Source organism: Hyaena hyaena, unplaced genomic scaffold (assembly GCF_003009895.1).
Source record: "Hyaena hyaena isolate Hyena2069 unplaced genomic scaffold, ASM300989v1 scaffold_466, whole genome shotgun sequence".
Classification (NCBI taxonomy): domain Eukaryota; kingdom Metazoa; phylum Chordata; class Mammalia; order Carnivora; family Hyaenidae; genus Hyaena; species Hyaena hyaena.
The window spans coordinates 325,412-351,466 of NW_024081099.1; the positions used below are offsets into that span (position 1 = coordinate 325,412).

General features: G+C 35.0%; 1 protein-coding gene across 1 annotated transcript; it reads left to right on the forward strand.

The window, feature by feature from the left end:
* The first annotated feature begins 616 nt into the window (after positions 1–616).
* Positions 617–26,055, forward strand: METTL14 (methyltransferase like 14). Its single transcript, XM_039253824.1, has 11 exons — positions 617–818; positions 4,846–4,934; positions 5,785–5,872; positions 8,566–8,646; positions 9,008–9,095; positions 12,888–12,978; positions 14,197–14,338; positions 19,478–19,570; positions 21,630–21,746; positions 23,117–23,327; positions 24,466–26,055. The coding sequence occupies exons 1-11, from the start codon at positions 753–755 to the stop codon at positions 24,768–24,770; spliced, it is 1,371 nt and encodes a 456-aa protein (XP_039109755.1). The 5' UTR covers positions 617–752; the 3' UTR covers positions 24,771–26,055.

A 26,055-nucleotide genomic window follows, 5' to 3' on the forward strand; every position in this document is an offset into this window, starting at 1 on the left:
GCCCTATCCATATGGCATTATGGTAAAACAGGAAACTTCTCAAGAGCTAGTGAGGTATGGAGCACAGGTTGTTCTCAGCGTGAAGGGAAACATAAGTAATAATAAAAATCTTAAACACCTCCATGGCGCTATTTGCCAGGCTCGGTTTATTTGAATCTTCACAATTCTGTGAGAGAGGCTCTTTTACTACTCCCATTTGGCAAATGAGAAACCTAGGGCTCAGGAGGCGATTAATTAGACAAGGTTATTCTTCTAGTAAAGGCGAGTGCAGGGTTCAAACTTCACACTCTGGTTCGAGTTTGTGCTTCTAGTAAAAAACTGCTATCTGGCAATTTTTAAACCGCCAGTACTGGCAACTGGAGAATTAATGGAAAAGAGAATCGAAGAAACGGCTCACACCTCGTAAACAGTGCTGAAACCCCACAGATGAGAAGGCAAGCGACAGTCCAGCACCACCTCTGAGAGACGCAGCAGCTAACCGCACAGTAGCTTCCGAGACTTCGCCGCCGCCCCAACATCCCTCATTGGGCCCCTTCCAGGAGGCGTCAAATCCCGGGCGTCCAGAAAGAGGTGGGACTTCCGGTCTGGGTCGAGCCAATCCTGGCTGCGCCGGATATACCTATTGAGAAAGGGCTAAGGGATATCCTGCTGCTTGAAGGTCCTGGTGTTCTACGGCCTCCGGTGAAAAATAGGGAGAGTGTTCATCCGCTAATTGTCAAGTTTTCGGGGCAGTGGGAAACAAGAGTTGGGACATGGACAGCCGCTTGCAGGAGATCCGGGAGCGGCAGAAGTTACGGCGGCAGCTCCTAGCCCAGCAGGTCCGCGGCCCAGGGAGGGATCGCGAGTGCGCGTGCGCGGTTCCCTGCTCTCTCTCCCCCTGCCCTTCTCTGTCTTTCACTATCTACTGCGGAGCCTGCCTTTCTGGTCCCGCAGCTATGATCCCAGAGGCCTGCCTACCCTTGTTCTCAACTAACGCAGTACCCCGAATATTCTCCATTCTGTGCAGCGGTCGTTGTGGTGTTTCTAAACCGAATGCCACGATTGGTCTTCAGCAGCATTATGGAATCGCCTAATGTCTGGTGCAGAACTCTATGATGGGAATACAACAAAGCTTTAGTTTTTGTAAATAAATTACCGTAATTCACGCAAGGAAAAATGACTTGTTATCCACTAAGTTTCTCTTCACTGTTTACATCATCTTCTGTGTCTTGCCGGTCTTCTTAGCACCTCATTGTTGAGATTGCGGCTTCCTTGTAAAATAGATACATAGTGGTTTCTTTGGGATAATGTCTAAAGACTGCTTTGGAAGAAGTCTAAACTTTATATTGTGCATCTTTTGTGTTGCAGCCCACTGTGCTATGTATGGTATCTTCGTCATCACCCACCGCTAATATTTGAATTCTTAACTCATCGTTTACAGCAGACCTTTGAAATAGGTAGCATTACCTTAACTTACCGAATAATGAAACAGAGGCTAGAGAGGTTAAGTAATTTTTGCTTCATGTCACTCATCGCTAGGCCAGAAAATTAAACCTAGGTTTGTCCCTCCAAAGCTTGTTTCACTGCTTTTTGTGTATAAGCTAACACTTGATTACGAGAGTACACATGCAGAAAATGCAAATGTACACTTCTACTCTTAAGAGGCTGTGTTTCCCATTCTGCCATTCATATCAGTAAAAGTGATGGAGGAAATGCTAAGAGGCCTTAATGAGACATCGTAATGTTATTTTTTTCAGTAATGAAACTTCGTTTCAGTAAATGGAAATCTGAAACCTATACTCTTTTATTATCTGATGAAAAGGTTTACGATGCAGTGTTTAAAATGTGGGAATTTGGAATCAGATCTGTTCTGTCCTTTTGGCATTATGATCTAGGATGAATCTTTTCCATGCCTTCTTTTAGCATGTTGCCTTCAAAATGTTCAATAGCATTGTACCACCAAGTAAGGTTCTTATTCTTTAGTTTTCAATTCAGACCTCTATTTGAATCAAAATGCATCCATAAACAATTATTTTTTGAGTGTCTAACTGTGTGCCAGGGTTACTAGTAGCCATTGGCAATTCAACTGTGAATAAAAAGTAGTCCCTACCCTAAAAGAAATTACATAGTTCAAAAAATTTAATAATGGGTGCTGTTTATTAAAGCCCTTCTATGCATCAAGACTCTGCTAAGCTTTTTATATACATTATCCTCATTCATACAAGTCAGATGCTGTTTGCATCTTATAGATCCAGAAAATAGAGCCCAAAGAATTTAAGTTACATGACTGGTTGGCTGAATGGCCCAGTCAGTAGAGCGTGGGACTTTTTATCTTGGGGTTGTAAGTTTGAGCCCCATATTGTGTAGAGATTAATGAAACAAATATTAAAGAAAAATTAAGTTATATACCGAAGACCACAAAACTGGTAAGTTTACAAGCTGCAATTTTAGGCCTTTCTATGCACTTTCCAGTACACTAGCTGCCTCCTACTCTTCTAATTGGTTAGGACCCATTTCACTTAAGTAAAAAAGTCTGATATAGTCATTGAGAGACTTCTACTTTACCAGCTAATTTCAGCCAGTTGCTCTTCTCCATATCAACAATACAGAATGGTTTATTTCTCTCCAGAATGTGATTTGTGCCATATATACTTTATGATTTTTAAAAAAATTGTCCTCCTTACAGAAATCCTCCTCTGATTTCTGTCCATCCTCTATAGAACAGCTCAGGTCAGAACTTTGTAATGAAAGCTGTTGTGATCACTCTCTGGCTTATTAGGCCCTTCTTCCACAGAGCTTACATTGTCCTTGCTGTTGACACTATTTATGTTACTTGTTATACAGAATATAAACATCAGAAATTTATGGCTGCTTTTTACTTAGCTGTAGCTTTACTAAAAATAAAATCATATAGGGGTGCCTGGGTGGCTCAGTTGGTTGAGCGTCAGACTCTTGATTTTGGCTGAGGTCATGATCCCAGGGTCGTGGGACTGAGGCCTGAGTCGGGCTCCATGCTGAGTGGAGAGCCTGCCTAATATTCTCCTTCTCCCTCTCTCCTGCATCTCCCTCCCCAAAGAAATTAATCATATTTGCTTTCAAATGATACCAAATTTTCCTAATTATTCAAATAATATCTGATTTACTTATCATAGAAATCAAAATCTGTGATTTACTTAGTCCAGTCATTCCATAATTTTTTTGGAGCGTGAGAGAACAATTCTATATGAACAGAATTTTGCCCTCAAGCATTTCTGTTAAAATACATTGTATTGTAATGTGGGTTCTAGTAGGAAATCTAGGTTCATTCAAATATTGAGCTTCTGCTATGAGTCAGGCATTATACAGGGTGCTGAGCATACAAATAAAAAGAAGACAGTTCATTCCTTTAGGGAGCATACACGTCACTTGGGAAGAAGTAAATAAAAGATAAAATAATTGAAGTATAAAATAAAACACTTGGAAGTTGTGATAAAGACTATGAAATAATATAAACGGAGTAAACAAAAGTAAAACATAAAATCACTGAAAGTTGTATTACATGCTATGATCTGAATAGGAAATGAAAAGGAGAAAAGTGGAAGCAGTCTATTCTATATACTCTTTGAGGAGATAACTTTTATATATCCAAACAAAAAGAGAGAGGAGTCAGTCATGGGAAGAAAGTTATCATTTTAACTATGGGAAGTAGATGTATCTTCTAACTAATAGGAATAGAGTTCAGGAAGATTTTATGGAAGAATTAAAATTTCAGGAACAGTTATAATATTGGAAGAGATTTATCATTGGAGAGACCTTAGGGAGGTCATGAAGTGGGCAGACTAAAAAGGCAGTGGTAGTTATTTAAGATCAAGGATAGGGATTAGAAGCTCAGGTATTTTAGTGTGTCTTCTTCCCTTTCCTGAGCTAAAGGGGCTATTTAGTGCAGATTTCCTTGTGCCCTTCTTGCACTTAAAAATATTAAATGGTTCCTCATGGCCTACAATTTGCATTCTGCACTTGTTGGTTTAGCTTTTATTTATTTTAAGTTTATATATTTTGAGAGACAAAGCACAAGTGCAGGAAGGGCAGAGAGGGAGAGAGAGAGAGAGAGAGAGAGAGAGACAGAGAGAGAGAATCTCCAAGCAGGCTCTGCACTTTCAACATGAGCCCAACACAGGTCTTGAACCCATGAACTGTGAGATTATGACCTGAGCTGAAGTTGGATGCTTAATCTACTGAACCACTCTGTGCTCCCATTGGTTTAGCTTTTAAAGTTTTCCATGAACTGATCCTATGTAGCCAGCCTATCTGAACTAGTAATTTGTTGTATTTTGCAAAATTTCCCCAACTGCTAAACATAATTTGCATACCTGTTTTTTAGGTATTAAAATTCAGTATTGTGCCTGTAAATCATTATATAAAGACTTAGCTTGAATAAAACTGGGTAGATAATTTATTACAGCATGGGATAAATAAGGTATAATATATGAGCTGATGGATGCCAACTGTTTAACATAGTGCCTACCACCTTATATACACTATATGTTAGTTGTTTTTTTGTTGTTATTGCTACTACTACCAAATTATGTTTTATTATTTACTTAAAAAGTATGGGATTGGCTATAATTGTCTTAATTCCAAGTATAATGAAAGCATAAAATGCTTGCTAGCTCTCAGATTTGTTCTTAATTAACATAATTTTGTTCCAAGGTATTTCCTGTTTTTCCTGCAAGATAATTAAGCCATTTGCTTGCTGAGGTAGGTAGGGGTTTTTTGGTGGTGTTTTGTTTTGATTTTAAGTACCTGCTGTATTAAATGTTGCTACAAATGGCTGGAAAGGCTATCCAGTGCATTATGATATAATTTTTCATTTTTATCTTTTCTCAGTTGGGAGCTGAAAGTGCTGACAGCATTGGTGCTGTGTTAAATAGCAAAGATGAGCAGAGAGAAATTGCTGAAACAAGAGAAACTTGCAGGTCAGTTGAGTGGGTTTTGTTTTTTTTAAGTGATTGCTATTGTGAAAGGCTTATTGTTTTAATAAACAAATAATCCTAGGTTTGAAGTATATTGTTATGACAAGCATCAAAATAAAGATTTCAGGGGCACCTGGATGGCTCAGTATGTTAAGTGTCTGACTTCAGCTCAGGTCATGCTCTCACGGTTTGTAAGTTCAAGCGCCATATCAGGCTCTGCTGTCAGCACAGAGCCCACTTCGTATCCTCTGACTACTCTTTCTCTCTCTGTCCCTCACTTGCATACATGCATGTTCTCTCTCCCTCTCTCAAAAATAAATAAACATTTAAAAAGTAAAAAAATAAAGATTTTAGAAACCTTGGCTTTTATTATTCATGAATTAAGAAATACTTATTTTTCTGAATATAGTAAGTTCTCATTCATAAAGTAGTTAGAAAATGGAATGTTAGACTAGAAAGTAGCTTAAAAATAATAAATAATTATATTTATAAGTTTCTTATAAAAGAAAACACACTTGACCCTAAAAATCATATTCATTTGGTATTTCATAAAATACTTCAGAGTTTTTCAGTATTCTAGTTATTAACTTGAATGTCAATTTTGCTTAAGACAAATTAGATGATATATAATATAGAAGTTCCTTTTTGCTATACATTTCTTATAAAAGCTTAGTTTCTGATTTGGTTGCTTTCTCATAAAAGTAAAATACAAAACTATCAGGTTGTGTGACTTTTTAAATTTATAAACCAGATGGATAGATACTATTTAATCAGGAAAAATGTGCCTTTCTCTGTTTTTATAAGCTGTACATCTTTCTATATCTGTGTATGATACTTCAGTTTTAATTTTCAGAGCTTCCTATGATACCTCTGCTCCAAATGCAAAACGAAAGTATCAGGATGAAGGAGAGACAGATGAAGACAAGATGGAAGAATATAAGGCAAGTAGAAAACAGGGCAATTTTATGGTCAGGAAAAAATAAGCCCTTACAATAATAGATATTCTTACCCAGGAAAACAAATTTGATTAAAAGCTCAATTTTAAACTTTCTAAAATAATCATCGGTAGCATATGTATACAGGCACACCTTGGAGATATTACAGATTTGGTTCTAGTCCATTACAATGAATTGAATATCACAATAAAGCAAGTTCAATGAAATTTTTGATCTCGCATATAACACTTATGTCTATACTCTCTTATAGTCCATTAAGTGTGCAGTAGCATTATGTCTGATAAAATAGGGTATATACCTTAATTTAAAAATGCTTTGTTGCTAAAAAATGCTAGCCATCATTTGAGCTTTCAGCAAGTCATAATCTTTCTTTGCTGGTGGAGGGTCTTGCCTCAATATTGCTACAGCTTCTATATCAGCACTTGGTGCTTCACCTTACACTTTGATGTTACTGAGATGGCTTCTTTCCCTAAACTTCATGAACCGACCTCTGTTAGCTTCAGACTTTTCTTCTGCAGCTACCTCACCTCTCAGCCTTCTTAGAATTGAGAGTGAGGGCCTTGCTTTGGCTTAAGGGAATGTTGTGACTGATTTGATCTTCTATCCAATTTATTACAGCTTTTTCCATATCAGCAATACAACTGTTGCACTTTCTTATCATTTGTGTGTTCACTGGAGTAGCACTTTTAATTTCCTTCAAGAACATTTCCTTTGCATTCACAACTTAGCTGTTTGGTGCAAATGACATAGGTTTGGTCATAGGTTTCAGATTCTGTATGCCTTTCTTTCCTCATTAAGCGTAGTAACTTTAGCTTTTGACTTAAAATGAGAAGTGTGCAATTCTTCCTTTTACATGAATACTTAAAGGATGTTGTAGGGCTATTAATTTATTAGTTTCAATATTGTGTCTCAGGAAATAGGGAAGCCCAAGAGAGGGAGAGAGATAAGAACAGCCAGTTAGTGGAGCAATCAAAACACATTTATTAAGTTCACCATCTTGTATGGACTCAGTTCATGGTGCCACAAAACAATTACAATAGCAATATCAGAGATCACTGATCACAGATCACCATAACACATATGGTAATGAAGAAGTTAGAAATGTTGTGAGAATTACTAAAATAAGATACAGAGACACAAAGTGAGCAGATACTGTCAGAAAAGTGATGCCACCAAACTTGCTCGCTGCAGGGTTGTCACAAACCTTCAGTTTATAAAAATTGCAGTATGTGCAAACTACAATAAATTGAAGCACAATAAAATGAGGTATGCCTGAAATCAATTAAATTGAGACCTTTATTTCAGTTTCCTCATTTTAATGTAAGAGGTGACCTATAAAGCATAATGCCTAGTAGCACTAACAATAATATCCTTTCATAAGAGTAAGGAAGTATGTGCATCAGAAACTTTGGATAATTGGATCAGATTTCAAGAGTCTAGAGAACAGTCTTTTTTGAGAGTTGTGTTATTCCATGTTTATTATGTAGGATACTACAGTTACACTATTTTGATATCCTGTGGGTTAGGGAGTAATGTAGAACTATCTTTGAAAGAGGCTGAAGGGAAAAAACCCAATTTCTAAGCCTATAATTACAATATTTAGTTGAAAAGAAAGTATTATGGAGGCACATGGGTGGCTTGGTCAGTTTGGTGTCCAACTTTTGTTCTCAGCTCAAGTCATGAGTTTAAGCCCTGTGCTGGATGTGAAGCCTACTTTAGAAAAAGAAAAGGGTCCCTGGTGGCTCAGTCTGTTAAAGCACCAACTTTTGCTCAGGTTATGATCTCCTGTTTTGTGAACTCGAGCTCTACATCGGCCCCTGCTCTGGCAGTGTGGAACCTGCTTGCGATTCTCTCTCCCTCTCTCTGTCTCTCCCCTGCTCATGTGTCTGCTCTCTCTATCTCAAAATAAAAATATTTTGAAGATATAAAGTATCTTGATATTTTGAATATATTAGAGATATAAAGATATTTTAAAGATATATAAAATATTTTGAAGATATAAAATAATAATATTTTGAAGATTTCAAAGAAAAGAAAGTATTATGTATAAAAAGTCCTATCTCCATTTTGTAAAGGTAATTGTTGTGCAACTATATTTAATAAAGAAGAGAATGAATAGTTTCAATAAATCTCTTGGAATTTCAGTGATATAATTACCTAATCAAATGTATTGCATTTTGGTATATGTTAATATGCAACTTAAAAATTAGTGATTATTTTGTTGTGATCATTTTATTTACTTATTAAATACCGTGATTGTCTAAATATGTATATTTTAGCATATACAGTTCCTGATAGTTTAACATTTTTGATCTATAAAAAGTTTCATATGGTTTTTAATAGAAATAAAATTGCCCCATTGGTGGTCATATCTTTCATGATTTGAACTAAATTCTAATATTAATAGTATGATATATGAGATAAATAATTCTAGACAATTCAATCAAAATTAGTAGTAATTTATTGGTAAGAATAAAAAGGAAATGTTTACTTTAAACGTAGCTAATCGGATAATGATGAGAATGTGACGTCTTCAGTGTTTGACTTTAGTGGTAATTTGGAAAACTGTATCTTAGGGAAATAAAATATTTATGTTGAGTCTTAATACTCAAGATATCATAAATAGATAAAATATTCCTTGTATTCATAAAATGTCTATTTAATCTTCCTTTTCCAAGGATGAATTAGAAATGCAGCAGGAAGAAGAGAATTTGCCATATGAAGAGGAGATTTATAAAGATTCTAGTACTTTTCTGAAGGTAAATAAATTTTCAAATCAAAACCCTTCACATTTCATCTCTGTGCATGAAAAGATTTTAAATACTTATTATTGTCAACATTTTTTCAGTTATTGAGGGATCATTGTTTTGAAATGAAAATTATTTAAAATTATTCTTGAAATAGCCTGACATTTGACTATTTGGGGTAAGATAATGCTATATTAATGTCTGTAGCTACTGAAGAGTAATGCTGTCAGTTATTGTGTTTTTAAATATTACTAAATTTTTTTAATCTATCAATTTCTATTTTGTATGATCTCATAATAGAAAATAAAGTACAGAGTTAGTGCATCTGCCATTAGAGTAAATGTTCTTAATGTAATTTTGACTTTTTCTTTAGGGAACACAGAGTTTAAATCCCCATAATGATTACTGCCAACATTTTGTAGACACTGGACATAGACCTCAGAATTTCATCAGGGATGTAGGTAGGTATGTTACATTTGTTGGGAATATGCTGATGTTAACCCTTGATTACATGCATGTGATTTATCCATTTTGTGGATTATTTCTAACAAAATTATTTTTCCTGGCTTGGCTTCCCATTTCCAATCTCCGTATTTCTAATCTCTCCTTTTCCATCCAGCACTGTTACTCTCTCATGGTTTCCTTCCCTCCTTCCTCCTATCTTCTTTCTTTCCCCATTTTGGTTCTGTGACTATCCTTGCATTTTTATTTTACCTTCATTTATTCCCTCTTTAGTGTTCTTCCTTTCTTTCTGTAGCTCTGATTTTCTCACCTATATTATTTTTTTTCCTTCTCCCTAAAGAATTTCTTTTAATATTTCTTGCAAGTGAGGTCTATTGGCAACAAATTCCCTTAATTTTTGTTTTCCTGAGAAAGACTTTATTTCTCTTTTGCTTTTGAAGAATAATTTCACAGAGTATAGAATTCTTGGTTGGTGTTTAATTTCCTTCAACAATTTAAATATTTCGCTCCAATCTTTTCTTGCTTGCATGTTTCTAAGAAGTGGGATATAATTCTTACCTTTGTTCCTTCCTAGGTATAGTGTCTTTTTCTTCTGGTTTCTTTGGGATTTTTTTCTTTATCTTTGATTTTCTGTAGTTTGAAAATAATGTGCCTTAGGTTTAGGGTTTTTTTGGCATTATCCTGCTTGGTGTTCTCTAAGCTTCCTGAGTCTGTGGTTTGATGACATTAATTTGGGGAAATTCTGTCGTTATTATTTCAACTATTTCTTTTGTTCCTTTCTTTCTTCTGGTATTTCTATTAAACATGTTATATCTTTTGTAATTGTCCCATAGTCCTTGGATAATTTAGCTCTTTTGAGGTTGCCTTTAAGATATCCTCAAGCTCAGAGATTCTTCCCTGAGCCCCTGTCCAGTCTACTAATAAGCTCGTCAAATGCATTATCCCTGCATTTTTAAAAGCAGCTTTTTTTGAGAGAATTCATATAATTCACCCATTTAAAGTCTATAATTCAATTTTTTTTCTTTTTTTTAGTAAATCCAGTTTGTGCAATCATTACCACAATCTAATTTTCATCTCTCCTAAAGAAACTCAGTACTCATTAGTAGTCAGTTTCCATTCCCTCCCCCATCAATCCCCTCAGCCTTAAGTAACCATTAATTAACTTTCTGTCTCTATCAGTTTGTCTATTCTAGACATTTCATATAAATGGAACTAGACAGTATGTAGTATCTTGGGATTGGCTTCTTTCACTTGGCACAATGTTTCCAAGGATCATTGATGTTGTGGCATGTGTCTATACTTCACTTATTTTTACCTCCAGATAATATTCCATTGTATGTATATACCACATTGTATTCATTCATTCATTTGAGTTGTTTATTTTTTTTAATTTTTTTATTTTATTTTTATTTTTAATTTTAAATGTTTTATTTATTTCTGAGAGAGAGACCGCATGAGCAGGGGAAGGTCAGAGAGAGACCTGAAATATAATTTCAGTTATACAAGGTGAATTAGTTCTAGAGACCTGTATAGAATGATGCTTATAATCAACAATGTTATTGACTGTAGTCAATAAAATTTTTAAAATTTGTTAAGGGTAGGGGTGCCTGGGTGGCCCAGTCGGTTAAGCGCCCAACTTTGGCTCAGGTCATGATCTCACAGTTTGTGGGTTCGAGCCCCGTGTCAGGCTCTGTGCTGACAGCTCGGAGCCTGGAGCCTAATTCGGATTCTGTATCTCTCTCTCTCTCTCTGCCCCTCCCCTACTCGAGCTCTGTCTCTCTCTGTCTCTCAGCAATAAATAAATGTTAAAAAAAAATTTTGTTAAGGGTAGATTTCATCTTACTTAAATATTCTTAACACACACTCACGCATATGTCTTCGCATGCATACACACATACACCAAAAGGAATACGAGGAAACTTTTAGAGGTGATGGATATGTCTGTTACTTTGGATGTGGTGATGGTTTCACAGGTGTATGCATATGTCTAAATTCATCACATTGTGTACATTAAATATGTTTGGTTTTTACATATCAGTTATACTTCAGGAAAGCTGTTTTTTTAAAAAAAATTATGATAGTTGTATAACTGAGTTTCAGAATCCTCCTTTCTGCTTTTAAGATATTTACTTCCCCCCCATGTCCCCATCAGCAAAGATAAAGTACTTAGATAACTATTATGGATTGAGGAAAAACTGGCACTTTCTGTTTTTATAGAAGATTGACAGGCAGCTGACTCTACTGTGATTAAAACCTGACTATAATAACATCTTCATACTTGTTTTATTTGAAATATGCTTTATAACCACTGATTGAGGAGGCTTTACAAAATCTTTCACTTTTACTCTTTGATATTAAAGCTATTAGTATCTGTACTTTTGGTTTTTAAGTTAAGTTGCTTATATGATGTATACTGTTAGGAATATGTTTCATGCCGGGGGGAGAGAAAACCAAATAAGAGCTTTTAGGAATCTTTGATTTTCTAGCCCTACTTATCCCTACAGTTGTTTAAACAGGCAATATGCTTTTATACCTAAAACTCTCTTCTGAGCTCAAAGATCTAAAATATTTTTGAGTACATGGGAACAGTGAGTTTCCTGTTTTTAAGTACCCTTTACAAGGAATTATAGTTTTTTAAGATCTTAAGCCTGAAAATACATGTGAGGATTTGGTTTATAATGTGGAGATGTGAAATATTTAAAATTATAAATACTGACATACAAAATATTCATAGAGAAAACAATGTCTCTCAGAGATGAGAGCTAATGGACTAATAGGGACTCATTATCTTCTTTACTAGATTTATTCCAGGATTGTGTCCATGAGCCATAGCCAACTACTTTAAGATCATCATCAGGGTTTCTCTCACCTTGAACTGTTCTTTGTTTCTTCTCATACATAATCATAAAATAGAAAAGAAAGTTTCATTTTCTCTGTTTTTGATAACTATTTAAAAAGCTAACTGTCAGAGTGCCTGGGTGGCTCAGTCGGTTAAGCGTCCAACTTCGGCTCAGATCATGATCTCGCAGTTCGTGGATTTGAGTCCCACGTCCAACACTGTACTGACAGCTCAGAGCCTGGAGCCTGCTTTGGATTCTGTGTTTCCCTTTCTCTGTCCCTCCCCTGCTCACGCTCTGTCTGTCAACAATAAATATATGTTAAAAAAAAATTTTTTTTTAAAGAAGCTAACTACCAACCTCAATAATCACTAGATTTTTAAGGGGAAAGAATTCTTTTAACTAAAAGAAAAGGGGGAAAACTTGACAGAAGGCAATGTTTTTTCTTTACCTGAGAACAGAATGGCAAAACTTAATGCTATGTATGAGCATATTTAACTTAAATATGAGAAGTTAAATGGTTTATTGATTTGAACTGGGCTTTAGAACATCTGGACTTTGGCCTGCATATGGGATTAGGGTCATTAGATATGAACTGTTTAAAAAATACTCAAAATAATGGCACCTGGGTGGCTCAGTCGGTTGAGCCTTGGGCTCAGATCACGATCTCACTGTATCTGAGTTTGAGCTCTGCATCAGTTTGCTGCTGTCAGAGCAGAGTCTGCTTCAGATCCTCTCTACCCCTCTCCCACTTGTACTCCCTCTCTCAAAATATAAACATTTTAAAAAAATTAGTGCAAATAACTACTCAAAATTAATTTTTTTAAAAGGACAGGAGACTAAAGTGGTGACTGTCTATTGTTTTGTTTCCTGAGAGGGTTCATAATCCTTTGAATTCACTGATACTAACTTAAATAGTGTTAACATTTAGTGTTTACTACTTTTTCTCCTCAGGTTTGGCTGACAGATTTGAAGAATACCCTAAACTGAGGGAGCTCATCAGGCTCAAGGATGAGTTAATAGCTAAATCTAACACTCCTCCTATGTAAGTGTGTTTTCTCAATTGTTTTTTATACCAACTCAGGCTTAAAATAGCAGTTTTTTTATCCTGTAACCTTTCTGTTTGAAAAGAGTTCAGCAGGTATATAAGGTTAACACAGTCTGTTTTCTTCAGTGTGGTAAAATACATGCATTTGAAACTCCAGTGCTGAGTACACTAGTAGGTTCTCTCTTTTTTTTTTTTTCCAGTTAATTTCCTTAAAATGTCTTTAAATGTTATTTTCTTAGAAAAATCATTCATGTTTGTTGTATTCTTGAGTTTCTTAAAATGTTTTTAAATGACTTTTCCTCTTAAAAAGTAATTTATTATTGAAGGAAGTTTAGAAAACTTACATGAAGGAAAAGAAGAAAATAAAAATTAATTATAACTCAGCATTCAGGGATACTATTCTTAGCATTTTGAAATATGAAAATTCATGTTAACCTTTGCTAACCAGAACGTTTTCCTCAGAAATGAGTAAAAAGTCTTTGAAATTGAATTATCTGCCTAATTCACATTTAACGTATTTGAACAGTTTATACATTTAACAATCTGCTAAAATGTATACTGTTAGTGATGAAGAACCACAAAGAAGTTTGAGTGTGTAAAGAAAAATATTAGCAGACTCTAATATGAATCTAATTTTAAAATAGTCTTACTTTTAAGTATTTTATATTTAAATTACTTTCATACTATGTGGAAATAACTTTTCAGTAATGACTAGTTGTAACTTACACTAGTTAGCCATAAAAGACTATTAATATAAATAATTTTACTAATAAACTAATAAAAGAAAATTACATCCATCTTTAGAAGCAGTGTTTTAGAGGGAGGATTTTAAAGCTTACAAATAGTTTTTCTAACTTAAGAAGAAATAATGTGATATTCCTTAGAGAATTCAGATGATGATGGAATGGGACTCAGAGACTTACTTACATAGTAGTATGAGTTTTCACTGTAAAAATGAGAGAAGTACATTTTGGGTGTACAAGGGGGAATATGCTATTAGCTTGTAGTGTGATTATATCCATCTCCTAGGGAAGAGTGTTGCTAGATGGTTTACTGTTTATACTGAAGAAAGATAATCCTGCATAAAAAGGTATTCAGTAATTAGTTTGTGATTACTTTGTAAATAGTGTTTAGTAATATTATGAAATTCCTTTCATTATCATCTGTAAGGTATTTGAAAATCTCTTAGTCACTTTTTATGCCTTAATCAAATAGGTACTTACAAGCAGATATAGAAGCCTTTGACATCAGAGAACTGACACCTAAATTTGATGTGATTCTTCTGGAACCCCCTTTAGAAGAATATTACAGAGAAACTGGCATCACTGCTAATGAAAAATGCTGGACTTGGGATGATGTATGATGAAACTTTCTACATTGTAATTAATTATTTATTTTTCAAATGAATATATATTATTTGATGAAAAGATTATAAGTATTCCTACATTTTTAGGAATCATAAATACAGACTTATATAATGTGGTAGAAGATCCAGGGTACATTAACAAATACTATAATATCTTTGGTCTAATTCTTCTTTTTGGGGCTGAAGTTGAGCAGGTAGTGAGTAAGTAGTCTGTAGAAGACCCACAATTCCAGTCTTAGAATCCTTGGATGTATAGGTAGAAAAGTCTAAAACCAAAATGATTGATAACTTTTTCTGCATTTGCCTCGTTTTAGTAAACATTAGAGTGCAATACATATACTTATAGATAGATATAAAACGATTTCTACTTTCCAAGGAAAATATAATGGATAAACAAGATACATAATTTCAGTATAATTTTGTTAAAGTTATATTTTCCTAAATAAAATTAAGCAAGCTGATAACTACAGTTAGTTACATAAAGTCATCAGTTTTTAGTGATCTATAACAAAAATAACAAATACCTGTTGAGTACCACTGTGTACTAAACAATGTGGTAGGTATTGGAGATTCGAAGATGAATAAGCACTTGGCACTTGGACTACAAGAGTACATAGTTTAATGGGGTAAATATTGCTGTAAACAGAGTGTAATTATTTTGTTCTATAACAGAGGATTGCATAAGATGATCTGAGAAAAACTAACCAAGCCTTGGAGGATGGGCCACATGAACAAAGAGGAGGTGACACATTAACAATATAAATAGACTAGTTGGAATTGGCTAGATGAAGAAAGGGATGGGATAGTGATTCCAAGTGGAAGAAACAGCAAGAGCAGAAGGGATGGTGGGAAAGAATATCTGGTTTGTAGGTTGATGTTGTTAGAACTCAAATTGGGACTCTTCTTGAGATGATATCTTCTGAGAAGCTTAGACTTTTTTTCTGAAGACATTAAGTCATCTTTGAAGGGCTGTAAATAGTTTAGTTAAAGGGTCGTTATTAGTGGGTGGAGAATGGACTAGAGGAAAAGTCTGGAAAAGGGAAAGTAGTTAAGACTGTTGCAGTAGCCCAGTTAGGAGATGAAAGGACCTTGAATTATGATGATGGTAGTAAGAATAGAAAGGTGATAAATTTAGTAATGTTTTGTAGATACTTAGATTTGAGATCTAGTGATTGGACTGAGGGGAGAGTTAAAGATGACACAGAGGTTTGAGTCTTGAGATAAATGGGTTGAGTTTTCACCTGCTGAGAAAGAGTAGATTTAAGAGTTAGATTAGAGGGACACCTGGATGGCTCAGTCAGTTAAGTGTCTGACTCTGGACTTCAGCTCAGATTACGATCTCACAGTTTGTGAGTTTGAGTCCTGCATGGGGCTCTGTGCTGATAGCATTGGGCCTGCTTTGGATTCTCTCTCTCCTTCTCTCTCTGCCCCTCCCTGCTTATGCTCTTTCTCTGTCTCTCAAAATAAATAAGTAAAATTTAAAAAAAAGAGCTGGATTAAAGGGATTAGATCATATTGAATATCTTGATTTTGAGGTGTATGTGAGACATCCGTGTGGAGGTTGTGATTGATAGGAATATGTAATTCAAAGGACAGACAGATCTGGTCTCAAAATACAGATTTAGAAGATTAACACATAAAAGGGATAAGAATAGGTGAATTTGTCCTTAGATAGTGTCTCAATTAAGATAAAATGTGGATTGACAGTAAAGCCTCAGGAAACTTTTACACTTAAGAGGCACATGTAAAAATGGGTCAAAAGAATGGGTCAAAAATGAATAAGGAGAACCAAGAATATGAATGTCCTAGGGGCCGAGAGAATAGGGAATTTCCAGGAGAGAGTAGACAGGAGAGTTGAGCACTGAAGGGAAGTAGAGAAAGGCAAGGACTGACACTATAAGGCTGCTGTTTCATAGGAAACCGTGCTGAATCCTTGCATGTCCTCTTCTGAGTTAATGATAGTTACTATTAATATTATTTAATCTTCAAGATACGCCTCCAGTTTTTCCTCCTCGAAGCTTTTTACTTACATTTCTATGGCTCTTACCACTTTGAAGAAATCTTATCCTCTGATGATGAATGTAATTTGTGCTTACTGTTGAAATTCAGAAAGTTACACAATATATTATATTCCAAAGACTTACGGTAAAAGACATACTGCTCTTGATACTTACTGCTGAGAAGTTTTGTAGATAGGTTGTACAAATTGACATTCCTTCCAGTAGTGTTTAAGAAATATCTGTTTGGGGCGCCTGGCTGGCTCAGTCGGTCGAGCGTCCAAGTTCGGCTCAAGTCATGATCTCACAGTTCTTGGGTTTGAGCCCCGCGTCGGGCTCTGTGCTGACAGCTCAGAGCCTGGAGCCTGCTTCAGATTCTGTGTCTCCCCCTCTCTTTGCCCCTCCCCTGCTCACTGTCTGTCTCTTTCTCTCAAAATAAAATAAAGACATAAAAAATTTTTTTAAAAAAGAAATATCTGTTTAACCATATCCTCATCAAAATTGATAATATATAAAAACAATCTTTGTGAGTTTAGTCAGAAAAAAAGCTTGAAAAAATAAATCTTATTCTGTCTTCGATTAGTATAGTTGATCCTTGAATAATATGGGTTTGAACTGCATGATACCATTATTGTGTGAATTTTTTACAGTAGTGTAAGTGTATTTTCTCTTCCTTATGAGTTTCTTAGTTAACGTTTTATTTTTTCTAGCTTTAAGTATAGAGTATACAATGCATATAACACACAAAATATGTCTTAATTGACTATATTATCAGTAAGGCTTTCAGTCAACAATAGGTTATTAGTCGTTAAGTTTTGGGGAGCCAAAAGTTACCCTTGCATTTTCTATGGGCAGTAGGGGTTGGTGCCACCAGCCTCTGTGTTGTTCAGGGATCAGCTGTAATTAGGTTGAACTTTGTTTTCTCTGGCCAGTCTCTGAGGTTTGGTCCATGAAGGCTCAAGAGCTTCAGTTGTATGTGACAGGCCAATAGGATTTCTGAAATAAAGAAATTCCATTTTATATGCGTATTCTTGTTTCAGTCTAATTTCACTGAACAACTCAGGCTGGCATATTGAAAAGCTTTCTCTGGCCCCCTAAGTTCTTAACTTTTATATGATAATATCCTAAAGAAAGTGCCAGTAGTTAAAATAATAAATAGCATATAAATAGGGAAAGTGTTTGGATTTCACAAGTATTCTCTTTTACATTAGAGAGTCAGTAGTGGTCAGTGGATTTTGTTAAACGATATTTAAAATACCAGCTTATTTAAAATGCCAGCACTTAGCATTTAGAACTGCAGTGTCAAGAGAGTAATTTAATGCCTTTCACTGATGTGTGTCATCACTTATTTTAGCTATTTCATGTATAAACATAATGGGAATATGTCAATGTATGTATTGCATATTCATATTCCTATGAGAATATTAGATGAGAGATTTCAAGATTTAAAAGTCAGACATAAAAGACTCAATAGGTTAATACATGTTGTATCTTATTTCCATTATTATTGCCAAATAATGTTTTTCTATTTAGAATAAGTTAGAGATGATACAGTTATAACTTAAATGTATCTGTTACTGAAGTTAAAATTTTTTAAATAAATGAAACATAAATATCTGCTTGAACCATGGTCTCTGAAATGTGACAGAAAGCTAGAAGAAAAAGAATGTCATAAAATGATTGGTTTTATAGTCTTTTATATGAGTATGTGGTATCCCCAAATTTACAGAATTATTGAAGAACTTTTTTTCAATGTGAACACTTAACACGTATAAGGCAAATCAAATTATAGACTGTAATTTCTTTTTTTTAGTTTTATTTAAATTCCAGCTAGTTTATATATAGTGTAATATTAGTTTCAGGAGCAGAATCTAGTGATTCGTCACTTACATATAACACCCAGTGCACATCACAAGTGCCTTCCTTTATGCCTTTATTTCCCATTTAGCCCATCACCCCCACCTCTCTTCCAGCAGCCCTCAGTTTGTTCTCTATAGTTCAGAGTCTGTCTGTTTTATAGTTTGCTTCTCTCTTTTTTCCCCATGTTCATCTGTTTTGCTTCTTAAGTTCCACATATGCATGGAATCATATGGTATCTGTCTTTCTTTGACTTATTTCCCTTAGCATAATACACTTTAGCTCCATCCATGTTGGAGATGGCAAGATTTATTCTTTTTGATCTCAGTAATATTTCATTGTAAATATATATCCCATCTTTATCCATTCATCAATTGATAGACATTTGGGCTCTTTCCATAGTTTGGCTGTTGTTGATAATGCTGCTGTAAACATTGGGGTGCACGTATCCCTTTAAATCAGTATTTTTGTATCTTTTGGGTAAATAGTAGTATAATTGCTGGATCCTAGGGTAGTTCTACTTATAACATTTTGAGGAACCTCCACACTGTTTTCCAGAGTGCCTGCTCCAGTTTGCATTCCCAACGACAGTATAAGAGGGTTCCCCTTTCTCTGCCATCTCACCAACATCTGTTGTTCCTGTGTTGTTAATTTTAGCCATCCTGACAGGTGCAATGTGATGTGATATCTCATTGTAGTAGTGATTTATATTTCCCTGATGATGAGTGATGTTGCATCTTTTCATGTCTGTTAGCCATCTGTATATCTTCTTTGGAAAAATTAGACTCTATTTTTTGGCATTTCAGACTTAAAATAGTCATTATAATAAAATGTGCATATTGATTTATCTAGAATTTCTGTAGATGCTGGAAACTAAATCTTCCCCTCAAATTTGTTATATTTCATTTTAATTTTGCCTCTAACTTTGGGATAGTTTAACCTCTTTATTTCAGTTTCTTTTTCTGTAAATCATGAAGTGTTGCACTCAAGTTCTATCTTAAAAGAGTCCATAATTCTATAAATATGGTCCCCTGTAACCTCTTTCTGTATAAAGTCAAGTATATGTATATGTGTGTGCATGTGTGTGTGTTTTCTTAATACAGAATAAGAAAACAGTAGAGTAAGTTCTAAGGATAAAATTTATTTTTTAATGAAATTAGCACATCTAAGAACAGATCTACTGAAAGTCTTGATAAATCTCAGTGATTGTTCTTTTGGATTTAGGATGAATGGGAAACAAAATACTTTAATGCAATATTGTTTTGGTTTCCTACAGATTATGAAGTTAGAAATTGATGAGATTGCAGCGCCTCGATCATTTATTTTTCTCTGGTGTGGTTCTGGGGAGGGATTGGACCTTGGAAGAGTGGTAAGATTGGTTTTTTTTAAGTGGATTTTTATAGTCATAAGAAAAAATACGAAAAGTTTGAAGATAGATGTTATTTTGTCCTTTGTTTCTTGAATAGTTGCTAAAATACTCAGAAGAAAAAAATGTGATCAGGAAAGAATATATGAAAGGCGGTACCCTTTGGTTAGCTAGCATTAGGGTTCAAGAAGTCAAAATATGATTTATTACAACTTCAGGAGGAGAACAGTTTAGACATTTGAAAAATAAGCTGCTTCAGTGTCATTTACTGCTCACTGAAAGTAGCTAAAAAGTATTCTGAATAACATTAACTTCTGAATTCCAAATAGAAGCCAAATCAAATTGGAAAAATAACAGAGCATCCGGAACACATGGTTTGAATCATTGAGTGAGAGTGAGAAGGAAGTTACATGACACCTCTGTTTTAAGCACCTTATATTTACTGTATTTCAGAATGCTCTTTTTATTGCAATATTTTCGATTTCTAAGTGGAAACAAAATAGCGTATGGTTTTTTACCTAAGAATAATGGGAGAATTGTGGCTAAGTATTAAAAGGCTTCATTCAGTTTTGCTGTCCAGCAGTGAAACTTTGAGTAAAGAGATATTTATGCTTGTGGGTTTCAGTTTCCTCACTTGTTAATAGATGATACCTTCCATTTTGAGGACTTATTACTTGTTATACAGCAGATGATCTCATTTAATCCTGGCAGTTTTAGGAAGTGTCCATTTGAGAGGTGAAGAATTTAAGTAGGATTATATTGAGATAAATTTGTGCTAAAATACTAAAATTTTACAATTAATTTGTATTCTTTGTAAAATAGCAAGTTTGAGACTACTGACTAATATCATTGCTTGTGTCATTTATTAACTCCCAAGGTAAGAATATAACTATTCCAATTGGGGATAGTTACTTTTTCAGCAAAAAAATAACTATCCCCAATTTTTCCAGGATGTCCTGGAAAAGCTAAGAAAATAGCAACATCCTATATGTTTTTATATATTTATCTTTTGTAGCTCTAATGCCTGGCTTGGGACTTGCCTTCCACCTCCCAAGTTAGGTTGAAAATGATTAGGAGGTTTTATCGTACTTGTTTATGCAGCAGTCTATCATATTGGTAAGAGCAGATTTTGGTTAAAAATTATTTGTAATCATCATTACAAAAATAATTTAGCATAAGGAATCCTCAATAGCTTTTGTTAATTGTTTAGAACATGAAGATTTAGACCCTTGTGATGTATAATGAATTTCCAGTACAAAACAAATAACTGGCAAAAGAAACAGATACTGATCTTGATTTTTAGATTTTAAAATAAAAATCCAAGTTTTCATTTTGAGGTGTTTCTCATGGTAAGAGTTTACACAATAAGAGCATTCCTGAAATGAACAGTACCAGCATGATCGTACTGCACAATTTGCTTATTTCCCCTACTTTACTCTTAAGTCAACAAGGGGATAAGGATATATCTTGTTTTTATTCCCACCAGCTCGTAAGCACCTACATATGTTAGTAGCCCTCAATATTAGTAAGTAATAAGATACGTAATTTTAAGTATTTGAATTTTTTGAAGTTATTAGTGTTAAATAAATAAAAGTAATGTAAGATTCATTTGAAAAGAAGCTATCAATTAGAATATGTTCAGTGGTTTTTAGATTTGTCAGAGGATAGGAAATTGAGGTGCTAGAAATCAAATCATCTGTTGAATTATTTTATGATTAAAGAAGGACTGAGTGTTTTATGATTTAAAACCCACTTTCTGTTGATGAAAATGGAAGGTAGTATTAAAGAATTGGAGTATTATGTAATCCTATCTATGTTTTGATATTTCACTGTATAAATTATATTAATATCTGAAAGGTATCGATGCATTCTGTATAATGGCTGTATATTTTAAAGACTTTAGTATTTCTTTTTTTCTATTTCTGCACTAAAAATTACTGTAACATCTTGGAAGTTAGTATCTCAAACCTCTAGGAAGTTTTTTTTAATACTGGTTGGTTATTTTAAGTATTGTTTATATCTTTTAGTTAAGGATTTCTTTTTTAAATTCTTTCATTTGTAGTGTTTACGCAAATGGGGTTACAGAAGATGTGAAGATATTTGTTGGATTAAAACCAATAAAAATAATCCTGGAAAGACTAAGACTTTAGATCCAAAAGCTGTCTTCCAGAGAACAAAGGTATTGCCTTTACTGTTTTGTTTTATTTTCATTATTTTTCCTCAGCCTTTTACAAATGACTGTATACTGTTTAATTTTGATAGATTCTTTTCTTAGACTTGCACAAATGGCATTGAACAGTATAGAATTACATAAAGTTTAATTTTTAAATTCAGTATGTTTTTTTTTTTTTAATGTTTTGTTTATTTTTGAGAGAGAGAGAGAGAAAGAGACAGCTTGAGCAGGGGAGGGTCAGAGAGAGGAAGACACAGAATCTGAAACAGGCTTCAGGCTCTCAGCTGTCAGCACAGAGCCCAACGCGGGGCTTGAACCCACGAACTGTGAGATCATGACCTGAGCCGAAGTCGGACGCTTAACTGACTGAGCCACCCAGGTGCCCCTAAATTCACTATGTTTTATTCACTATGTTATTCACTATGTTAAATTCAGCCTTCATTGTGCTTGAGAAGGTAATATATATTCTTGTATGTCCTAAACTGCTATTATTCTAAATCACTTATGTATGGGTTTTTTGTACCCTCTGAGCGCCCCCCCCCCCCGATTTTTTCTCTTTGTCTGAACCCACAAAAAGGAGACAGCAGCAAGACTCAATAGCTGGCTCCCTTGGAGGCATATTTTTCTCCTTCCCCCTTTTCTACATAAGAACCCTGAGAACATTTACACAAGAACCCTTGAGAATCTCTGCTCCATACAACTGCCCTGTTACTATCAGGCTTTAAAAGTTTGTCCTCTAGTCCTTCACTCTTTAGGGAACCACTTGTGGGAGAATCTTTCTTTTAAGTCTTTCTTAAACTGGAAAATTCTTTTGAAGGGAACCTAAGCTACCCTTGCCATGGTTCATGGAGTCAAGTGAGTGATTAAATGTATTTAACCCATCCTCCTGCCAGTTAGATTAAATAGAGGTCAAATAAAGAGAAAACTTGATTTTCACATTTTCTTATGTTGAGTAATTAGAAGTCTGTATCCATTCTTCAAGTCCCTTCTCCATATAAAAAGGTATCTTGTTTATAGTTTTGATCTTGGGTTACATGAGGCCCAGTATAACATCCTTTTAAGATTCCAAGGTCAAGTGCCATGTTTCCATACCTGGTGGAAACAAGTTATTACCTAGTGTTGCAGAGGGAAAGACTCCATGGTCATTGATGCAGTTCTAAAATGTGGCCCCAAATGTAATACTGTTATCTAGCTTCCCTGGTAATCTTCCCACATCCAGAGATCCAGGCTTTCCTATAGTGTTTTTGCCATTAGAACTATATCCCAAAGATTCAAGATAAGGAAATTTGTTTTAGAATTGGGGACATCAGAAATGTAAAATGTTATGAAATATGAATGTTGAAGAGATTAATTGGTCTGCTTTTACTGTTTTTTAGGAACACTGCCTTATGGGGATCAAAGGAACTGTTAAGCGTAGCACAGATGGGGACTTCATCCATGCTAATGTTGACATTGATTTGATTATCACAGAAGAACCTGAAATTGGCAATATAGAAAAGCCTGTAGAAATTTTTCATATTATTGAACATTTTTGTCTTGGTAGAAGACGCCTTCATCTATTTGGAAGAGATAGTACAATTCGACCAGGTAGGACCTCAGGAAATCTTAAACGTATCTTTTTGGTCCCTTGGGATATAAGTGTCAGGAAATGGTATAGAGTGCTGTGTAATATACAATTTTTATGGTGTGTTTGATTCTTCTTGCTGTACTTCAGATCTGCTGAGCTCGTTCTTGTCTCTTCATAGTCCTCTCTTTTTATTCAAATACCTGACCTTTTCTCACAACTCTGTCTAAGCTGGCCAGCTTCCTGCTCCACCCACCCCCTCCTTCCACTCCTGTCTTTCCCCTTACTCTGTACTCTGTTTTCTTTTTCTTCATAGCACTTACCATTAGATGAATTACACATTCATTTGGGCTTATGTTTATAATCAGTGTCTCCAACATGCAGTCTCATGGAAGGCAAAGATTCTCTTCCTCACTTCTTTCTACCCAGCATTCAGATTATTCAGTAAATAATGTGATGAGGAAATGCATAAATGAATGATTGAATCAACCTGAAGAAAATTTATATTTGTGAAATACAGATCTTGGTTTTATTAGTAACTAAAATGCCTGGCTTGTTTGCTTACATGTCTAGTGGTGTTGTCTTTTCAAAATTTTAACTTTTTATGAAATCAGTATAATATGAATTTACTATTTTGAAAAAAAAAAAGGCTTGTATTTGAGGATGGTAGTAGACATGGAAAAATGGGAATGAATAGGAGCGACATGGTAGTTAGTGGTTGAATTTCTAGCACCTATCATCTGGGGTAATGTTGTGATTGAGAGGAGTAAAGGCAAAGTTGGCTCCAGGATTTTAATCAGAAAACAATGGTATCATTTACGCAAGTAGGAAGGTTAATAAAGTTTATTACATTTTCACTGAACCCAAACTCATTGTAGTATGTAATTTTTTTCTAAGTGATACTCTCACAGAATGTGAAACAAGGATGGAGACAAGGAAGATGATATTACAAAATTTACAATCGTGCAGGTGAAATCAGATACATACCTATGAAGTCTGTATGACCATTATTAAATACCATGTGTTCTGTAAAAAAGATGAGTATCGGGTGAGTGATAGGGGCATCTTTAAAAATGGATTAGAGACTTGAAATAGCTCCTAAAGGACCAGTAAGGAAGAACTGGAAACAAAAAAGATAATCTTTCTTTCCCCCTGTTTCAGGCTGGCTTACAGTTGGACCAACTCTTACAAATAGCAACTATAATGCAGAAACATACGCATCCTACTTTAGTGCTCCTAATTCCTACTTGACTGGATGTACAGAAGAAATTGAGAGACTTCGACCAAAATCACCTCCTCCCAAGTCTAAATCTGATCGGGGAGGTGGAGCTCCCAGGGGTGGAGGAAGAGGTGGAACTTCTGCTGGCCGTGGACGAGAAAGAAATCGATCTAACTTCCGAGGAGAAAGAGGTGGCTTTCGCGGGGGCCGCGGAGGAGCACACAGAGGTGGCTTTCCACCTCGGTAACTTTGTAAGACACTGGTCAGTTAATGCCCCTTCCACCTTCTTTACTGTAGTTTGAATTCTCATTGGGAGACTTAGTATAGTACTCACTTCCAGCTGGCACTCTGCTTTAGATTCTTTAAGCTGCAGGAACACCTTAGCCAATCTCCTTGCAGTTGTCACACACGCTGTGTAGTTTTGCCAGGATCAACATCATTCTGCCTTTGGTCGTGTGCATGTAACTGAACAATGCAACATATACCTTCCTTTCAGACACCAATTTATTCTGATAGATTCCAACTAATTACAAAGGCTTTTGCTTTTTAGAAGTAGTTTAAGTGAACAGTGAAAAAGAGCCATCTGTAGTATCTATCACATGAGTGCCAAGACAGACGATAGTAGCCATCCTGCCACTGCTGTCACAGCAAATGGAAAGCTCTTTGGGAGCCTTGATGGAATGGATTTGGGACAGATGGTTAACTTCTGTCAGGGTTTTAACATTTTCTTGATGAAACAATAAGAAGAAACTTGTTTGTTTTTTTTTTTTCTTAAGAATCTTAAATTCCTATGATTTGACTGCTACTGAGACTTTGAGAGTCTGTGAACAAAATCACCTCCTTCCAAATCTGAATCTGCTGCGGGAGGTTGGTACACCCAGTGGTGGGCAGATGGAGAGGTAGAATTGAGTAGGCAGACTTAAAAAAAGAGAAAAAGCTCATCATGATTTCAGTTGCATTGCTATAGGTGGCTGTTAATCACACTTCTTAAGAAGCAAACGGGGACAAATCTCCAGGTGTTAGAACTTTGGTGTAGACTTGAACTTGGATTGGCCTTCACAGCAGCTTCATATTCCTTAGCAAAATAAAAGAAATGGAGGCAACAGCAGAGAAACCTGGTTATCAGGTGTTTTGGGGAATAAAGTACTTGGAGATGAGGAAATAACATCTTTAAACTTGTTATGGAGAAAATTTAATATAAAAACTAATTACAGAAAACCATTAAGACACCTCAGAAAATGGAACTGTAGTTGCCTTTTATTAAAACCATGTGTGTTGTTTTTAAGAGACTGGTTTTACCGATCAGTGGTTGTATACAACTATGCTGTCATTTCTCTTTCTGTACTGTAACTCATGTTGTAGAAGAATTTGATGATGAAATAATACCATTATTCTTGAAAAATATATTTTTTATTTTGTGTATAATTTTTCTAATGAAACTTTAAACCTTTGAGATGTGGCAGTCTGTTTTCTGTAAGTGGAATTGCCTTTGTTACCAAGTAAAAAAGGACTGACCTAACTTCAGACTCTTA

Excerpts from the sequence above, each read along its gene's own strand:
- METTL14 (XM_039253824.1), top strand. The coding sequence starts at position 753 with ATGGACAGCCGCTTGCAGGAGATCCGGGAGCGGCAGAAGTTACGGCGG. Across the intron at positions 9,096-12,887 it reads GAATTTCATCAGGGATGTAG|GTTTGGCTGACAGATTTGAA; the intron begins GTAGGTATGTTA and ends TTTTCTCCTCAG. Across the intron at positions 23,328-24,465 it reads AGATAGTACAATTCGACCAG|GCTGGCTTACAGTTGGACCA; the intron begins GTAGGACCTCAG and ends CCCCTGTTTCAG.